General features: G+C 44.3%; 1 protein-coding gene across 1 annotated transcript in view; it reads left to right on the top strand.

Moving 5' to 3' along the window:
* The window catches only part of MYBBP1A (MYB binding protein 1a), a 58,067-nt gene that overhangs the window by 9,787 nt on the left and 33,338 nt on the right, over window positions 1–14,942 (top strand). The window contains exons 12-23 of the mRNA XM_062592840.1: window positions 746–952; window positions 1,613–1,721; window positions 2,103–2,190; window positions 3,010–3,161; window positions 3,866–3,958; window positions 4,622–4,759; window positions 6,010–6,174; window positions 7,198–7,355; window positions 8,184–8,318; window positions 9,581–9,692; window positions 11,949–12,080; window positions 13,950–14,018. Coding sequence (XP_062448824.1) covers window positions 746–952; window positions 1,613–1,721; window positions 2,103–2,190; window positions 3,010–3,161; window positions 3,866–3,958; window positions 4,622–4,759; window positions 6,010–6,174; window positions 7,198–7,355; window positions 8,184–8,318; window positions 9,581–9,692; window positions 11,949–12,080; window positions 13,950–14,018 — 1,558 coding nt within the window. The remainder of the gene's footprint in view (window positions 1–745; window positions 953–1,612; window positions 1,722–2,102; window positions 2,191–3,009; window positions 3,162–3,865; window positions 3,959–4,621; window positions 4,760–6,009; window positions 6,175–7,197; window positions 7,356–8,183; window positions 8,319–9,580; window positions 9,693–11,948; window positions 12,081–13,949; window positions 14,019–14,942) is intronic.

Raw genomic sequence — 14,942 nt, 5'->3', positions numbered from 1 at the left:
AGCCCTCCCTGTGCTGAGGGAGAAAGAGTTGAACAATGGAAACAGAACTGTAATAACACTTTGAACAGGCAATTCCTGGGAAGGTGCTCCAAACACTGCTGAAGGACAGCACAGGACATAGTGGGACACAGAATGGGGGACACTTTCAGAAATGGAAATATATATTTTTGAGAAGTAAATTAAAATAAATTAGTAATTAATCTTTTTTGTTAATAAATTAAAATTAAAGTATATTTAATTTCACTCAATTTCACCTGTGTTCCAGTTCCCAGCTGTAAGATTGGATTGTAGAGGATAGCTGTTATTACATTTTGGGTTGTGAAATAGAGTAGCTTGTGAATAATGTCATTCAGTAGCTTGACAAAGCTGTTTAACTCAAGAACTGAGACCTAGATTTGGAGTGCTGGTTCCACTTGGCTCCCTGCTTTGTGTTTCCCTTAACACAGTGGTGAATAGAGTCAAACTGGCACTGGTGCCCAGTTTGGCTTTGACAAATTTGGGTCAGCACTAATGACAATGAGTTATGAAGTTTTTTACCATAATTTTTCACCAAAATGATACATTGGGAGTGTGTCCTTACTGTGTTTGGATACATGCACAGGTTGAAACTTAAGCCCTGTGAATCTGGCTTGAAGTGTGTGACCAGAGCTCTGAGGTGAGAGTGCTCTGCCTGTGTTGGATATTCTGAAGAGGAAAAGGCCGTCTGGTTCTTCTCATGTGAACATGTTGGTTGCTTCCTTTGCAGGTTACTTCAGACTTTAAACACCCTGACAGTCTTGGGAGATACACCAGAGGCTGCAGCCTTGAGGGAGAAGCACACCCATGGCGTGACTGCAGATGGGAAGCTCTGGATCCTCCTTCTTGTTGAGTATGCTAATGAGCTGCTTTCCAGCGAGAAGCATGTCAAAGCTGTGAAGCCTTTTACTAAGGAACAGAGGGATGCTTGGGAGAGGTGAGAGTTTTGGGAAGCTGAATGCTGAGTTCGTGGGATGAGGAAGGTGGAAAAGCCCTGGTTATATTTCTCTTTGGGCCAATAAAAGCATATAGCCTGTATTTTTCAGTCCTCCTCTAATTGTCTCGGTTACTGTAGTGGAACTGTTTCATAGGCAGTAACAGTTCTCTCTCTTCTGTTTATTGAGGATGCAGCACCTAGGCCTGGGTTCTGGGTTGTCTTGTTATCTCTCACCCCACTCTTTTCTTGTTCTTTCTGTGTGTCTGTAGGTGGCCATGTCCTTTTCTGTTTTCATTCATAATCATTCTCCCAAACTCAATTCCAAGCCTGCTAATATTTTTCTGCTAGTAATGTCTGTTCTAACTTCCTAGTGACTCTAACTTGCCCTTTTCTTAACTTGGTCTCCCATGAAGGTCTACACCTTGACTGTAGTATTAAGAATTTAGCCTGTGCTGAAATGCAAAGGTTTTCATAAGCTACACAGAGGGTGAGACACTATTGTTGAGTTAAGATTTTATCCTACATGTGTAAGCCTAGTATCTATAAATTAAATGTTGAGTACAGAAAATGGTAGAGTGGCTGTGGTTATGTTTTCAATTTGATCGTAAGACAGGATTTACTGTTGTAATTGCGAAAGACTCATAGCTTTTCTTTCCTTAGAACACTTCAGTCTGTGACGAATCTGCAGAAGGAGGAAAATAAATCAGACAGTGCCAAAATCTTTGCTTTCCAGCAACTTCTACTTTTAATGGCCATTCATCTTTTCAAGGTAACACCTCTGGAACTTGTTTGAATGGTGTACAATGGGCTAATAACTGCTGCAGTTTCTGAATAACCAGCTTTGTGTTCAGAGATCCATTCTTTCGAAGCCTCTAGCTTCTTAAATGGAAAATTGGCAGCTAATAAGCTGTGATTCTTACGCTGATGTAGACATCGATTTACGGGGGCAAAGCTTTGCCTGAGCATGTTTTGCCTTTGACTTGCTGGAACAGTTCCTACTTTTTTCATATTTTTTTTCTGCAAAGGGGTCATAGTAGCTGATTTTAATCTGTACCTGTTTGAAGAGATCCTTGGATACAGAATATGTTCCTTTTGTTGCTGTTGGTAGTAGGGAATTCACAGGATGGGGGGTTTGTTTGCTATCAAACAGAATCCAGCTGAAACAATGGAACTTCTGAGTGATCTTCTGGACTGCACAGAGAGGGCATTTAGCAAGGAACCCAAGAAAAAAAAGACTGGTGAGTCCTTCCTGCAGAAAGAGATGGGGTGGGATTATTAATGCTTTGTCAAAAACCAGTGGCAGTTCTGCATTAGTGAAGCACTCTGGCAGCATCAGTCCTGGCTTGATGCACTCTTCTCCAGGAGAATCACCTCCCTCCTTCCCTCTCCTTGCTTGTCTTTCCAAATCTCTCATTTCTTCCTCCTGCCCTCCACCCATATGCCAGGGTGTGGAGGGGATGTGCAGGGTTGCACTCCTGCTCGTCCCTTACAGGCCAGGTGGGCTTCAAAGCTGACTATCAGTCAGATGAACAGCAGCCAAGAGAGTGCTCTCCCTTTGAGTCATTCATCTGTGCTTGCTGAGAACCTCACCAAAGCAGCAGTGCCTGCCAGTCAGAGCAAAGCTAACTCCCTGTGAGCTTTTGTAACAGCCAACAGGCCTGCAACTTGCTGCTCTCAAAGCTCAGGCTCTGGGCAATCTGATTGTGCCCTGTGTGTAGGTCCAACCTAATAGCTGCTTTAAGCTAGTCCTGGTTTAGGGTCTGGGGAGCTAGACTTAGACTCGATCAGCAAAGAACCTGGCTTGTTCTTATGACTTCCTCTCTAACTCTGGTCTTACTGTTCTCTTTAAATCCCTATGTAAATTTGTAGATACTGTAAAAATAAGACCTATAGTTCTATGAGGGCTTGGTTGTATGTAGGTCAGGGTTCCCAAACTGCTGGACTAGTGGATCACTCTCAAACCCCAGCACTTTTCATGGGCTGCTGTGATTCCAGATTTCATTGGAAACACTATGAAGTAATATACTTTTGCTGACTAGCTGTTTGTTCCCATACAGAGAACTCAGAACCAGGATGGGTTGAGGTGATTGTGGAAATCCTTCTCTCCCTCCTTGCCCAGCCTAGCCTGCTCATACGTCGGATCTCCAAGAGTGTATTTGGAAGGATATGCCCCAATCTGACCAAGAGAGGTCTGCAGCTGATCTTGGATGTAAGTGAGACACTAGAGGAGATTTTACTGATTGCCTGGCTTGCCCTTCACAGATATAGAAACATGTCTCTTGGCTATTCTCTATTTTGGGATTAAATAAAAGACTCCTTGATTTAGAAAATGAGTCTGGCATATGCACTACTGAATTTTAAGAGTGGTGTGCAAGAAATTTTCTTTATGGGAACCAGTGATCTGCTTATTTTTGGCTATATTCTTTGGTAGTTTTAGGCTGAGGACATTCCTGGGTCAGTTTTAATAGCTGGTAGGTTTTATACATGTGTATAAATAGTAACCTTTCTTTTTTTCTAGACAGGCTAAGCACAGAGGTGCTAAAAATAGCTGACACTGAAAATCTGAACTGGTCACATCACTGAGTAAGGCGATGTCTTCTGAGACAGTAATACATGGATTGCAAAGATCAGTCATCAGACAGTTTATGTGATGAATCTAGTACATAATTTTGTAACAAATCAAAATGCTTTCTTCACTTTTTTTTTTTTTAACTTATAGAAAGAACTTAACACATTATGGATTTCCATAAGTAGCTGGCACAAACATGTCATTATAAGCCAGAAAGCTGAATGCTGTTACTTACTATGTCATCATTCAGCTAACTCATTGTGCTGAAATTAATGTCCATTGTGCACAAAAAATGCATCAAAATAAATCACTTAAAAAAACCAAACAACTCCCCTTTTCTGCAGGTTCTCGATCCGTACCAAGATCAGGATGAAGAAAGTGCTGTTGTTGTGATGGAAGAATCAGTCAAAAAGATCAAATCTGCGTCAGAGGACACGGTAACTGATGCGCCAATACTTTTCAGACTCACCATTTAAAAATAATGATCCTTCTGATCTGTGGTAATAGACATAATTGCATTTCTTTATCTTAAATAAAATGGCTGCTGCTCTGTTAAGATTTATTTTCAACGTGCAAAGTGCGATTGTCATGTGGAAAGTGCATGTTCATTAGCCTTTTGGCTGTGAAAGAAAATGCTATTGAAAGTATGGCTATTTGAGTAGATGACTTTGTGACAACAAATGGCCACATTCTGAAACTAGTACAGGCCTTTTCTTTTTGCAGCCGCAGATTGAATCGTTGCTGTGATGTACAGCCATCTGGATTCAAGATCTTGAGTTTTAATAGCTGAAAAGATTTGACTCATGAACTATCATGAGCATTAGCAAAAAGGAGAGTAGGATAAAGGCTGTTACTTCAGTTACTCCTTAGAGGCTTCTTTTTGAGATTCATTTAATGTATCAGAGAAGTCTGTGTTACATTCTGCTTTTAGGTCTTGTGAAGACCTGGTATCTCTCCTGTTGTCTGAAGTGTCCTTACTTGTATGTGAGGGCTGTAGGCAAGAGTAGGGCTTGCGTTTTTGTTTCTGAACAGTGACATACCTGAGAATTGAGAAGGACTGGAAGAACAGTGGGCTCAGGACATGAACTTTTCTTTCTCAGGATGATGAAAGTGGGGACTCCTCAGATGAAGGTGGCTCTGAGGAAGACAATGACAGTGGAGATGAAGATAAGAATGAAGAAGTTGATGAAGATTTTCGCAGTCAGCTGATGAATGTTCTCCAAGCAGGGAATGCATTGGTATGTTTTGACTTTCTGGCTTGATACAGATACCAGGGGAGTGTGAGGTGGTGAAAGATTATCTAATGCCCACATTCTACTTAAGCCCGTGCAGCAAGAACCTTGACAGTCATCTTTGCTTGGCATTTGAAGCAGGAGATCAGGATCTGTAAAGAAAGCTGTGGGAATTAGTCAGTTGTTCTCTTACTTAATGTTAGTGGGTCTTGAGTGCTCTTGCTTGTCAATTTTAGCCTGATAGCTTGGATTTTTGCCTATCATAAATGAGACTGATGTGGACTAAAGCACTGAGATGCTGCTCTACGGTGTCTATTGCCTGACCTGTGCAAAGGAGTGTGATCCCTGTAGGCCGTTCTGGAGACGTCTTGCAGGAGGGCTGGATTAATGATTATGGTTAATGATTTCTATAACTGACATGGCAATACGTTAACCTCTTTTGCTGAAGGAGCAATAGCAGCCAGTAACAAAACCCCAGACCTCTTCCTTCTCCTAGTCCTCTGTCTCTTAAGTGTTGGTACATCACTGCCAGGATTACCTGTTAGGAAGAACGAGTTGGATTTCCCATTGACTTAAGCATTTTGTCTCCCCCTGTTGCTCTTCAGAGTCTGGAGATAGCTACTGGGCTCCCCCATACAGAAGAGACATGGAGCTACTGGAGCGAGTCCAGTGTAGGGCTACGAAGATGATCAGAGGGCTGGAGCATCTGCCCTATGAGGAATGGCTGCGAGAGCTGGGCCTCTTCAGCCTGGGGGAGAGAAGACTGAGGGGGGATCTAATCAGTGTGTACAAGTACCTGAAGGGAGGGTGTCAAGGGGACAGGGACAAACTCTTTTCAGTTGTCCCATGTGACAGGGCAAGAGGCAATGGGCACAAACTGAACCACAGGAAGTTCCGCCTGAACGTGAGGAGGAATCTCTTCCCTGTGAGAGTGACGGAGCACTGGAACAAGTTGCCCAGAGAGGTTGTGGAGTCTCCTTCTCTGGAGATCTTCAAGGCCCGCCTGGATGCAACCCTGTCTAACATGCTCTAGGTGACCCTGCTGAGCAGGGAGGTTGGACTAGATGATCTCCTGAGGTCCCTTCCAACCTTACTGATTCTATGATTCTTCATTCCTCCTGTAAGTCTGTTTCTGAAGTAGCTGTGGTCCTCCTCAGCCAGCAGGATTAGGGTAGTCATGGGCAAGTGAGTGTTAGGAACTTTATTTTTGAAATACATAAAATAACATGTAGTTTTTACATTCTAAAAAACAAAAGGGAGGAGATGAGAGTGATGAAGAGCTGGATGATGAGGCTATGATGGCTCTTGATGAGAATATCTCGGCCCTCTTTGCGGAGCAGCAGAAACGGATCCAGGCAAAGAAGGATGAGAGAGACAGGATGCGGAAAGAGAAGATCCTGCGGAGGGATTTCAAGATTAAGGTGGGAGATCAGTGTTTGCTGCAAAGGCCTCTGGCTTGCTGTTAGGTATAGTCTATTGCACACAGTGAACTAAGACTAAATGCTATGGACATTTACTTCTGTTGTAAGCTTCTGGAGGTTGAGACTGGATTGTGCAGCACCAGGCACAGCAAGATAATGGTCAGCGAATGGAGCTTCAGATGCTTACTTCTAAACAAAGAACAGTAGGTTGTCCCATCAAAAAAGTTAACGGTTTATGTTTGCTAAACAGAAATGTTTCAGAGTATTAGCTCCCTGTTCCACCTACCCAAAGGTAGCTAGATGCCTATCAGTTTTTGTAAACTGGGCAAACTTGATGTACCATAGCTTGACATGTGTAAAATCCCTCTGGTAACTTTGCAATGTAAGCTTTCCCTTAGTTTGTTATGCTAATAAAATCGGGAGGATTATGGTGAGACCTCCCCCCACCTCGTTATATGTGTCTGTAATACCAACCTTGGCCACCTGGTGTCAGCATGGTCCGTCCAGGATATTCAGCATTCAGGGACAGCTCCAGCCACTCTCTTACAGAAACATCTGGTGCCAGATTAGGCAGGAGATTGAACGGTGTAGCAAGCCAGTGGTTTTTCTGCATTTTTATTCTGATGCTGTGCAATAGGAAGTTGATTTTACACTAATGCACTGTCTGGAAATCAAGGCGTGTTGAGGGAGGTGAAAGCCATCAGTCAGTGGAGCTAGCAGAAATCTATACCTATTTATAGTGACTGCAGGTCTGGCCAGGTGGCAGTGATTCTCGTAACTGCTGTTGCTAAATGATGTTTCTGCATAAGTTTCAAACTCCACTTTCAAACTTCTAATCTTCAATTTCTCATGCATTACAAGTGACAATGGAATGTGTGTGTGGATCTCAGCTGCAAATACAGTCTTCTTCAACCCCCTCCACCTGCTGTGTGCCCTGCTTCAGCCTGACGGAGCTGCTCTGGGTAGATCCATCATGTTTCCTTGTTTGCATGAGTTCCCAGCTTGGTAATTCTGTGTTTGCAGGTGCTGGATCTGATTGAAGTGTTCCTGAGTAAGCAGCCAGAGAACCCCTTGGTGTTCGACGTCATTGAGCCCCTGCTTCAGGTGATTGAACAATGCATGAGCTCAGACTCAGACAAGCAGGAGATTGACTTCCTCCAGAAAACAGCCCATATCTTCACGTAAGTCTCCTTAGTCCTTCTGCTAGTAAGCGGGGACTTTTGATAGACACCAGTGGTCTTGGTTGAACCCCTCCTCTGGAACTGGGTCTTTCTAAATGGGAGAGAGTTGCTGTGCTTATAGATTATGTAGAACTGTTCCCCATAGGAGCTCATAGGAAAACAGTCAGTGTCTGGGTTCTGCAGTCTAAGGGACTTCAGGTGCCAAACCTGTTCACGGGTGGAATCCTGTATATCAGATGGTTGATATTACAAATGTAGTACTGTGTTGCTGAATGTCTCCACAGGCTCTGAGCTCTGAGTCAGACCCTGCAACAACTCCCCACAGTTACAGAGTTGCTGCTGTGGCTGGAATGAAACTGCTAACAGCTTATTATTGTGACAGGCAGAGTGCAAGTTCTCTCTGTTCATAGCCAGAAGTGAGGCGTGATACAAGCTAGACACAAGCGTAGTGCATGTTGTGTGATACGATATGTCCTCTGCACATCCCCAGCACTAGTCTCCACCCACTGTTTGAGAAGCAGTTCTGTGGTGACAGTGTTTGAGGCAGCCACTTCTCTACTTTGTGTGAGTTTTGGATGAGAGTTGACTTTGTTGCCTAAATAGCTGCTTGAAGATGAAGAGCAGTGAGTATCCGTACCCCGCTTGCCACACCGATAACTATCCCTTTTGTTGCCCACAGCTCGCATTGTTTTTGTTTTCAGCACTGGGAGACTCCGGGTTGCTCTAAGTCCAGTGACAAAGGTTCAAAGCCGCTGGTTCCACAGAGCTCTTTCTGTAGGTAATGCCTTTGGGCGCTCATGGCATAGTTTGTTCTTAATGCTCTTTTAGGAACTCTTTGTGCCGAGCTAAGCAGTATTGCAGAAGAGTGGATGCCCTGCAAGAAGATTTGCATGCCTTTGTGGAGAGGCTTGTGAAGAAAGCAAGCAAGCACACTGACTCTTCAGTGGCTCTCTATTATTTCAGGTGAGTGCTAAGAAAGAACTCTGCCCTGTGCTGCAGACAGGGCTGTGACTGTGGCTGGTGTATATGCAGGCAGTGTTGTGCATTAAAACACTTCAGAGAAATGAGAGACTTCATGAAAGCTGGATGCTGGCATCTGTGTCTTACATGAGGAATAGTCATTCTGGTTTGAAGCATTTCAAGAGATGTTCTTTTTGAGGTGATGTCCTATGGTCCTGTGACATAGAAATGCTCTGGTCCAGATTTGCTGGTAGTAATGGGAAGGACTCCCTTGGGGCTTCATTAGGGAGTGACGAATTGCATGTTAGTCAGGAAGGGACAAGTGTAAGTTAGGGTCGGTCCACAATGATCGTTCTGTAAATACTGTGTTTACCTGTCTCCACGATAGCATCACAAGGACAATAAAGATGATAGCTTCTGTCGATACGTACCAGTATTTGTTCCTTTGCTACTGAATGCAGGTGAATTAGTCTCCAGGATAAGGCTGTGTATCTGCTAGGAAGTGAGCAATTTTGCTGTTCCCCGGTGTAAGGGGAAACACCATTTACCAGCAGGCTTTCATATGGCTTGCAGGCAGTTTCAGGAGGGCTTTGATTCTCCTGTCTGGGATTTCTCAAAAAAATTCTATGAGGTAGGTACCATATGCATGTCAGCCTTGTGCCACTGGGTGGTACTGGCTGTGCAGTTCACCTAGCTCGTGGCTGTGTGGGAACTGTGGTAGTTTCTGGCAGCACAGGACTGGCTGTGTGTGTGCTGCACAGTCCCTGACAGCTTCCAGGTGATGCCAGTGCTGAGTGGAGCTGCCTTCTGCATGCCTGGTTAATGTGATATTTCTCAAAAGTAGCAGGGTGTCAGCAGGCGCTCTCAGTTGTTCTCCAGGCCTGCAGCAGCCCAGGCTGGGAGAGCAGGACTACTGATGGGGCTTGGAAATCCTCAAATTGTGGACAAATGGAGAAATCTTTGAGCTGTGCTAATCGAAACTGACAGCGAGCAGCATGAGTCTGGGGAGACCAGGATGTGAGGCTGATCATGGGGTTGTCTCTGACTGCAGTGACAGACAGTGAAATGATGCTGCCTCTTTGTATTTGCCTTTAGACCTGGCAAGAGTGAGTGGGTTAGCCTGAGGGTCCTCTCAGACTCTTTAACCTCCCTCAGTATAGAGCAAGCTGCCTGCCTCACTTGGTCTCCCTCCTTGGTTGCCTGGGTAGTGGCACCGTGATACTGTGGTAACTGTTACTTTCCTCCCTTTTCTATTTCTGTTTCAGTGCATCCTTGTACCTACTCAAAGTATTGAAGGGAAGTGTGTCCGATAAGACACCGACTCCTCCTACGCCTCTGCCAAGGAAAAGGAGCAGCAACACCCTGCAGGCTTGTCAGGTAAGACAGCAGACTGCTCTTGCAGTAGTGTTTTTGCCAGGAAGCTTGTGTTGCCCCTTTGGGCATCGTTTATTCAAGCTCACTCTTCAAATACCCATCCGCAGGCTTTCTTCTCCGTACCCTAAGTTGTCACATTCCCCATCCCCTTTCCACCTTGTTCCTCCTGTCTTTGCAGTGCCTGCTTGCACACAGCCACCAGGGGCTGCTGGTGTACAGTGGATCTCCGGTTAATTGCCTAAAAAGCATGATGAGTATTTATGCTGCTCACCTGGCTAGTTTGCTCTTTTTCTATTAACCTCTTCACAGTCACTCAGTTTTTCTGGGAGAGTGTTCAGGAGCAAGGAGCCATGAGATGGTGATGAGTAAGAGTGAACACTGGATCTCTCTGAGGTCTGCGCTGAGTTAGCTCAGGGTGAGGAGAGTGTGGAACAGTCTTGATTTCAGTGTAGTTGTGCACCCAGTTGTACTATGTGTGTTATCACTCAGGGGGCCTTACCGTCTGGTTCCCTTTCATCTACCGTCTCTGCTGAATTTCACAGGCCTCTGAAGTTTGTGATCCTGTAAACTGGGTGGCCCAGGCCCGTCATCTCCCCTAGAAGCTTAGGGAACAAGATTTCTCTGACTGTCCAAGTACTTGCCTCTGAACTCCTCACGTTGTATGCAGGAATTGGTACCTTAATCCTATTGACATTTTCTAGGGGAAGAAAATAAAGTTACCTCATGACAAGAGAAGATCTGGAAATTCTAAACACTGAGATCTTATTTGGGGCTGAAAAGATAGCTAATGTTTCTAAGGCTTAGTGAGAGACCAGGAATGTTAATCTGAGCAACTCTTGCTCTGTGCTGGGCCTTCCTGGAAGAAAAACAAAGTGGGAGTTTTTGGTAATATAAACAATGCACTTGATGTTGAGACTACGTCAAGAGGATGCTTCAGAGCATTGTGCGACTTCTCAGGGCAAGAGAAAGGGCTGTGGTCTTGTCCAGCCGAAAATGCAGCCAGCAGCTGAACTAAGTTGCTGGTTTGAGGGAAGTGACACAGATTGACTGGTATGATGCTTCTGGTGTTGATGTTGGCTTGAGGCTAGCAAGGCTTTGCAAGAGGGGACCACAGACAGAAGTGTCATGTGTTTCCAGTGAGCAGCACTTCGCAAGCATACTCTAGAGCTCTTCAGTAAGCAGCAAAGCAGGGCTAGTAGAGATCCTATGATGCGGTGGCCAAATTTAGGGAAGAGCCTGTGACTACAGAAGAAATTTAAAATAGTAAGCAACATCTTCATGGGAGGGATCCTTTTTCTTTTTTTCTTTTTTTTTTCCTGTAGATACACATCTCAAAGAAGTCCCAAGTATAAACACTTAACTAGGAAACGTCATGTATTTCAAGATCCACCTTCTCTGCTCCAGTCTAGCTTGCGTCCAGTTGAGGTAGCAGTGGGAGTTTGGGCTGTGAATGGACACAGCGTTAATGTGGCTTTAACTTGCTGCATGGACTTGGACAAATTACTTGGGCAGATGTACACAAAAGACCTATCTGCTGTTGTGAAAATCCCAGCCTCAATCTCCTGATTCTTAATTTTTCTTTCTTCCCTATAAAGCTGTGCTTCCCTGGCAATATGATAACTGTAGGGAATGTCAGGATGTGATGCTGTCTTCCTTGTTCCTCCCTGTGATGTCTGTTTAGATGTGTATGGACTGTGCAGGTCTCAGTTAGCTACTGCATGTCTTGGTTTCTTATTGCCCACCAGAGGGGGATATTAGAGCATTTTACACATTTCTGGGATTTTTGGATCTCTGATCAGAGCTGGGGCTTGTCTGCTGGGTACCGAGAAATCATGGATATAGCTGCTAAGCATATGTAGCTCTAAATCTACACATTCAGACATCACCACAGCTGAGAGCACCACGTGCACAGTGCAGCTGCTGCAGGGATGGTGAGCACGATGTCAACCTAATGTTTGCTAGATGTGCTCGTCACAAACCTAGAAATACAGCTCCCACACTACATGCTGTGTATGTAGTGTTAGAAAGCTGTGCTGCGCTTCGCCAACGTGGTCGTACTGCTGTCGGCACTGCCATGGGACGACATTGGGGCCCACTTTGGCAGTTCTTCATGGCACTGTGGCCTGTAGCATACAAGCTACCCAAGGATATTTAGTTACTGGAAAAATTTCGGTGTGCTCTGATAGAGATGAATAGCTTCATTACTAGTAATTCATCTTTGTGTTTTATGTTTTTTTTTTTCATGTTTTTTCCCTTCAGATTTTGAGCACGGGCAGTCTGGATGTGGACAGAGTGACTGTAATATATCAGGAAGCACTAACACAATTCCTGTCTAAACGAAACAGTGCCCTTACAGCCTCAATGTTCCTTGATCTTTTCAGCCGTTTCCCGGTGAGTTTTGCTAACTGTGTGGTACACTGTCTTCCAGTGGCTCTGAAGTGGAGTTGTAAGCCTGGGGAAAGTAAGAGGAGAGACTTAAAATTTATTGCAAGGCTTTTAAAAACTGCTTTAAGATTTTCAAGAATCTTTACCTGCTTAGGCTCCTGGTGCTGGATGTTTGGATGTCACTGCTGCAGAAGAGCAAGATCACTGTTATGGCTTGGGTTGGGGATAATGCATGGAGAGTGCAGGTGAATAAAAGATTGCTCTTTATAGAATGCCTTAAGAAGCCTGAATTTTCTACCCATATTCAAGAAATGTGGATGAATAAAGCTTGCATACAGGCAGCAGGGGCCAGCTTCTTTGAACAGCTAATGTAGCTCCTGTCCAGCTTTGCTCTGACTATGTGCACACTTACTTTTCTTCTCAGGAGACTGTAGGACATAGAGTCTAACTGGAGTCTAATCTGCAAACTGGGTGTTCAAACAGCATCAGTGTTCAAAATCTTTGGGGAATTTCCTGCAAACTTGACCCATTCCTAAAGCTGGCCTCCCCTATGAAGACAGCCAGCTTTTAAGCAACAGGCCTTGGGTCTGAATGTGGTGCAATACTTAAGAAGTTTTTAGGTCAGTGAGTGTGATGGAGCCAGTTGCCAGAAGTCCTTTCTCAAGCATCGTTGACCTTTTAGAACTGATATCTGAAGGGAGGGTGGGAGGAGATGTAGGCTTGTGTAACTGGAGGGAGATGATCCATACTTTCAGACTGCGAGGGAATCCATCCAAGAAAGAGTTCTTTTGCATACCAAGTTTCTTAGGACACCAGGCTGGGATAACACTACCCCTGGCTAGTGAAACAGGGCGGAGAGGTGTTCTGTGTTGCTGACTGATGCAGCATGCCTAAAATCTGTTGGTTTGCAGAGCCTCTGGCTTTGTTCCTTGCAAAAATGTCTTTTAAATCTTTGAGCACATCCCTTTCATAAAATAAAGCTAATGCTTTACATATTGGCCTGTTTTAAAGCTAGGTTTTAACCACTTGCTAGACCTGTCAATTTTAGTACTTTCTTATCCAAAAAGGAAGCCATTTTGGGTGGTGTGGTTAGTGTAGCCATCCACATATGATATGAGGAGTGAACAGTGCAGCAAACTGCTGTCCATGCCTTGTCAGAGCCTCACCTTCCACTGTCTGATAGATGCCTTTGGAGGCCTGCAAGCAAGGTGTTTGTAATCCACTTGCCTTCTCATTTTTTGTGTCATATTCTGGATTCCTTTAGCACCTAAAGCTTGAAGAATTTATGTAGGAACATCAAAATTACTCATTTAGGGCAGATAAGAGGTTCATCAGACTTTGCTGACAATGACACCTTCTCTAGAATTGTTTTGATCAAGATATGCTACAGGCAGCAAGTTCAGGATAGCCTGTGAAGCCTTCCTCCTGACACAGTTATTTCTGGTACCCTTTCTCCCCCCATAGTGTGTGGGATCAGATCTTTCCCCAAGCTCTGACATTCTGCAGTCTAAGTCAGCATGTTCTTCTTTGCCACTGGGGTTGTGCCTCTGCGTGAAGTGAACTGCCTACGTAAAATATCAGGGAGATGCACACTTAAATCAAGAACCAGGCAGAACGCAGGAGGTGAAATCTTGGCTTGATTTTTCCAAGTCAAGAATCTTGTTGATTTTGATTTCACTGTGATCAAGATTTCACCCAGGGCTGATGTGAACAAAGCTGTTACTTTTCAAAGAAGTTGTTGCTGGTCTCTGGGCATTTGTCTCTCTTGTGGCATTTTCTTCTTGATCAAGAAGCTGTGTAAAATATAGATCGTTTTTCTTGAGAAAACAAATTTGTCTGTCAGCACACCACTAACAGACTCTTTCTTTGTTACAGATCATGTGTAAGCCATTAGTAGACACTCTTGTCAAGTCTATCACTGCGGGAGCCAGGCAACATCAGCAGGTAAGAATGAACGCAAACAAACAAAACTGTATTGAACAGTCAGTTGTAGAAAGCACTTAACCACAGCAGCTCAGATGATGCTTAACGTGTTTATTGCTGCCGTTAGGGTTGCCCAGTTTTGAGAAGTAAGCCTCCTAGGAGGAGGGCTTTTGCAAACATTGCCTTGCTGCTTCTGGTGTGTGACTGAAGTTTTGGAAGTGGCTTATGCATTCAGTCACACACATTCCTTGGTAGCACCTCTTTTAAAAACTGCCTCATTTAAAAATCTGTTGCTTGCAGGACTGAGGCTTGCTTGTTAGATGTTGCCTTCAGTCATCTTTGCCTTAATTATTTTCTTATCGATATGATATTCTTCTGCATTAGTGCACTGTGCTGTAATTCTAGTCCCCTAATACTAAGTCAAGGTTAGCTTCACGAGTCTGTTCTGTGCCTTGCCAGCTGTCCAACATTTTCTAGGCCATTTGGGTCTCTGTCTAGTTAGAAACCACCTGTACTATAGATCCAATTTTTAATGGTTGATTGCATGTGCCTGGCTAACACAAAGTGCATGGAGCTCTATCAATAAAGTATTGCAGGGTGACTGCACAGCTCTCTGTTGCCTGACCAGGGAAGAAGGCTTGTCTGGATTTTCACTGCAACATCCGCTGCAGCAGAAGTGCCTTCCATGTAGTTAATAACCAAAACCCCTTTAGGCCAGTAGCATTGTGCCATGTACTTTCCCACCCCCTAGCTGTAACACGCATCTGTCCCCACCGAAGTGCATCAAGATTGACCTTTCTGCTTTATAAATAGCTGTTTTATTGTTCTGATGATCAGAGGGAATGAGAAAGGCTAGGTATGTGTTCACTCTAAAGCTGCTTTGTATCGTTAGTGTATACTGCAGTTATTTCTGCTTTCAGGCTTTTTTACCCAATAGGAATGGCT

This window comes from Rhea pennata, chromosome 20 (assembly GCF_028389875.1).
Source record: "Rhea pennata isolate bPtePen1 chromosome 20, bPtePen1.pri, whole genome shotgun sequence".
Lineage (NCBI taxonomy): Eukaryota > Metazoa > Chordata > Aves > Rheiformes > Rheidae > Rhea > Rhea pennata.
The sequence above is the reverse complement of the archived record's forward strand: the minus strand, read 5'-3'. Positions and strand labels throughout refer to the sequence as shown.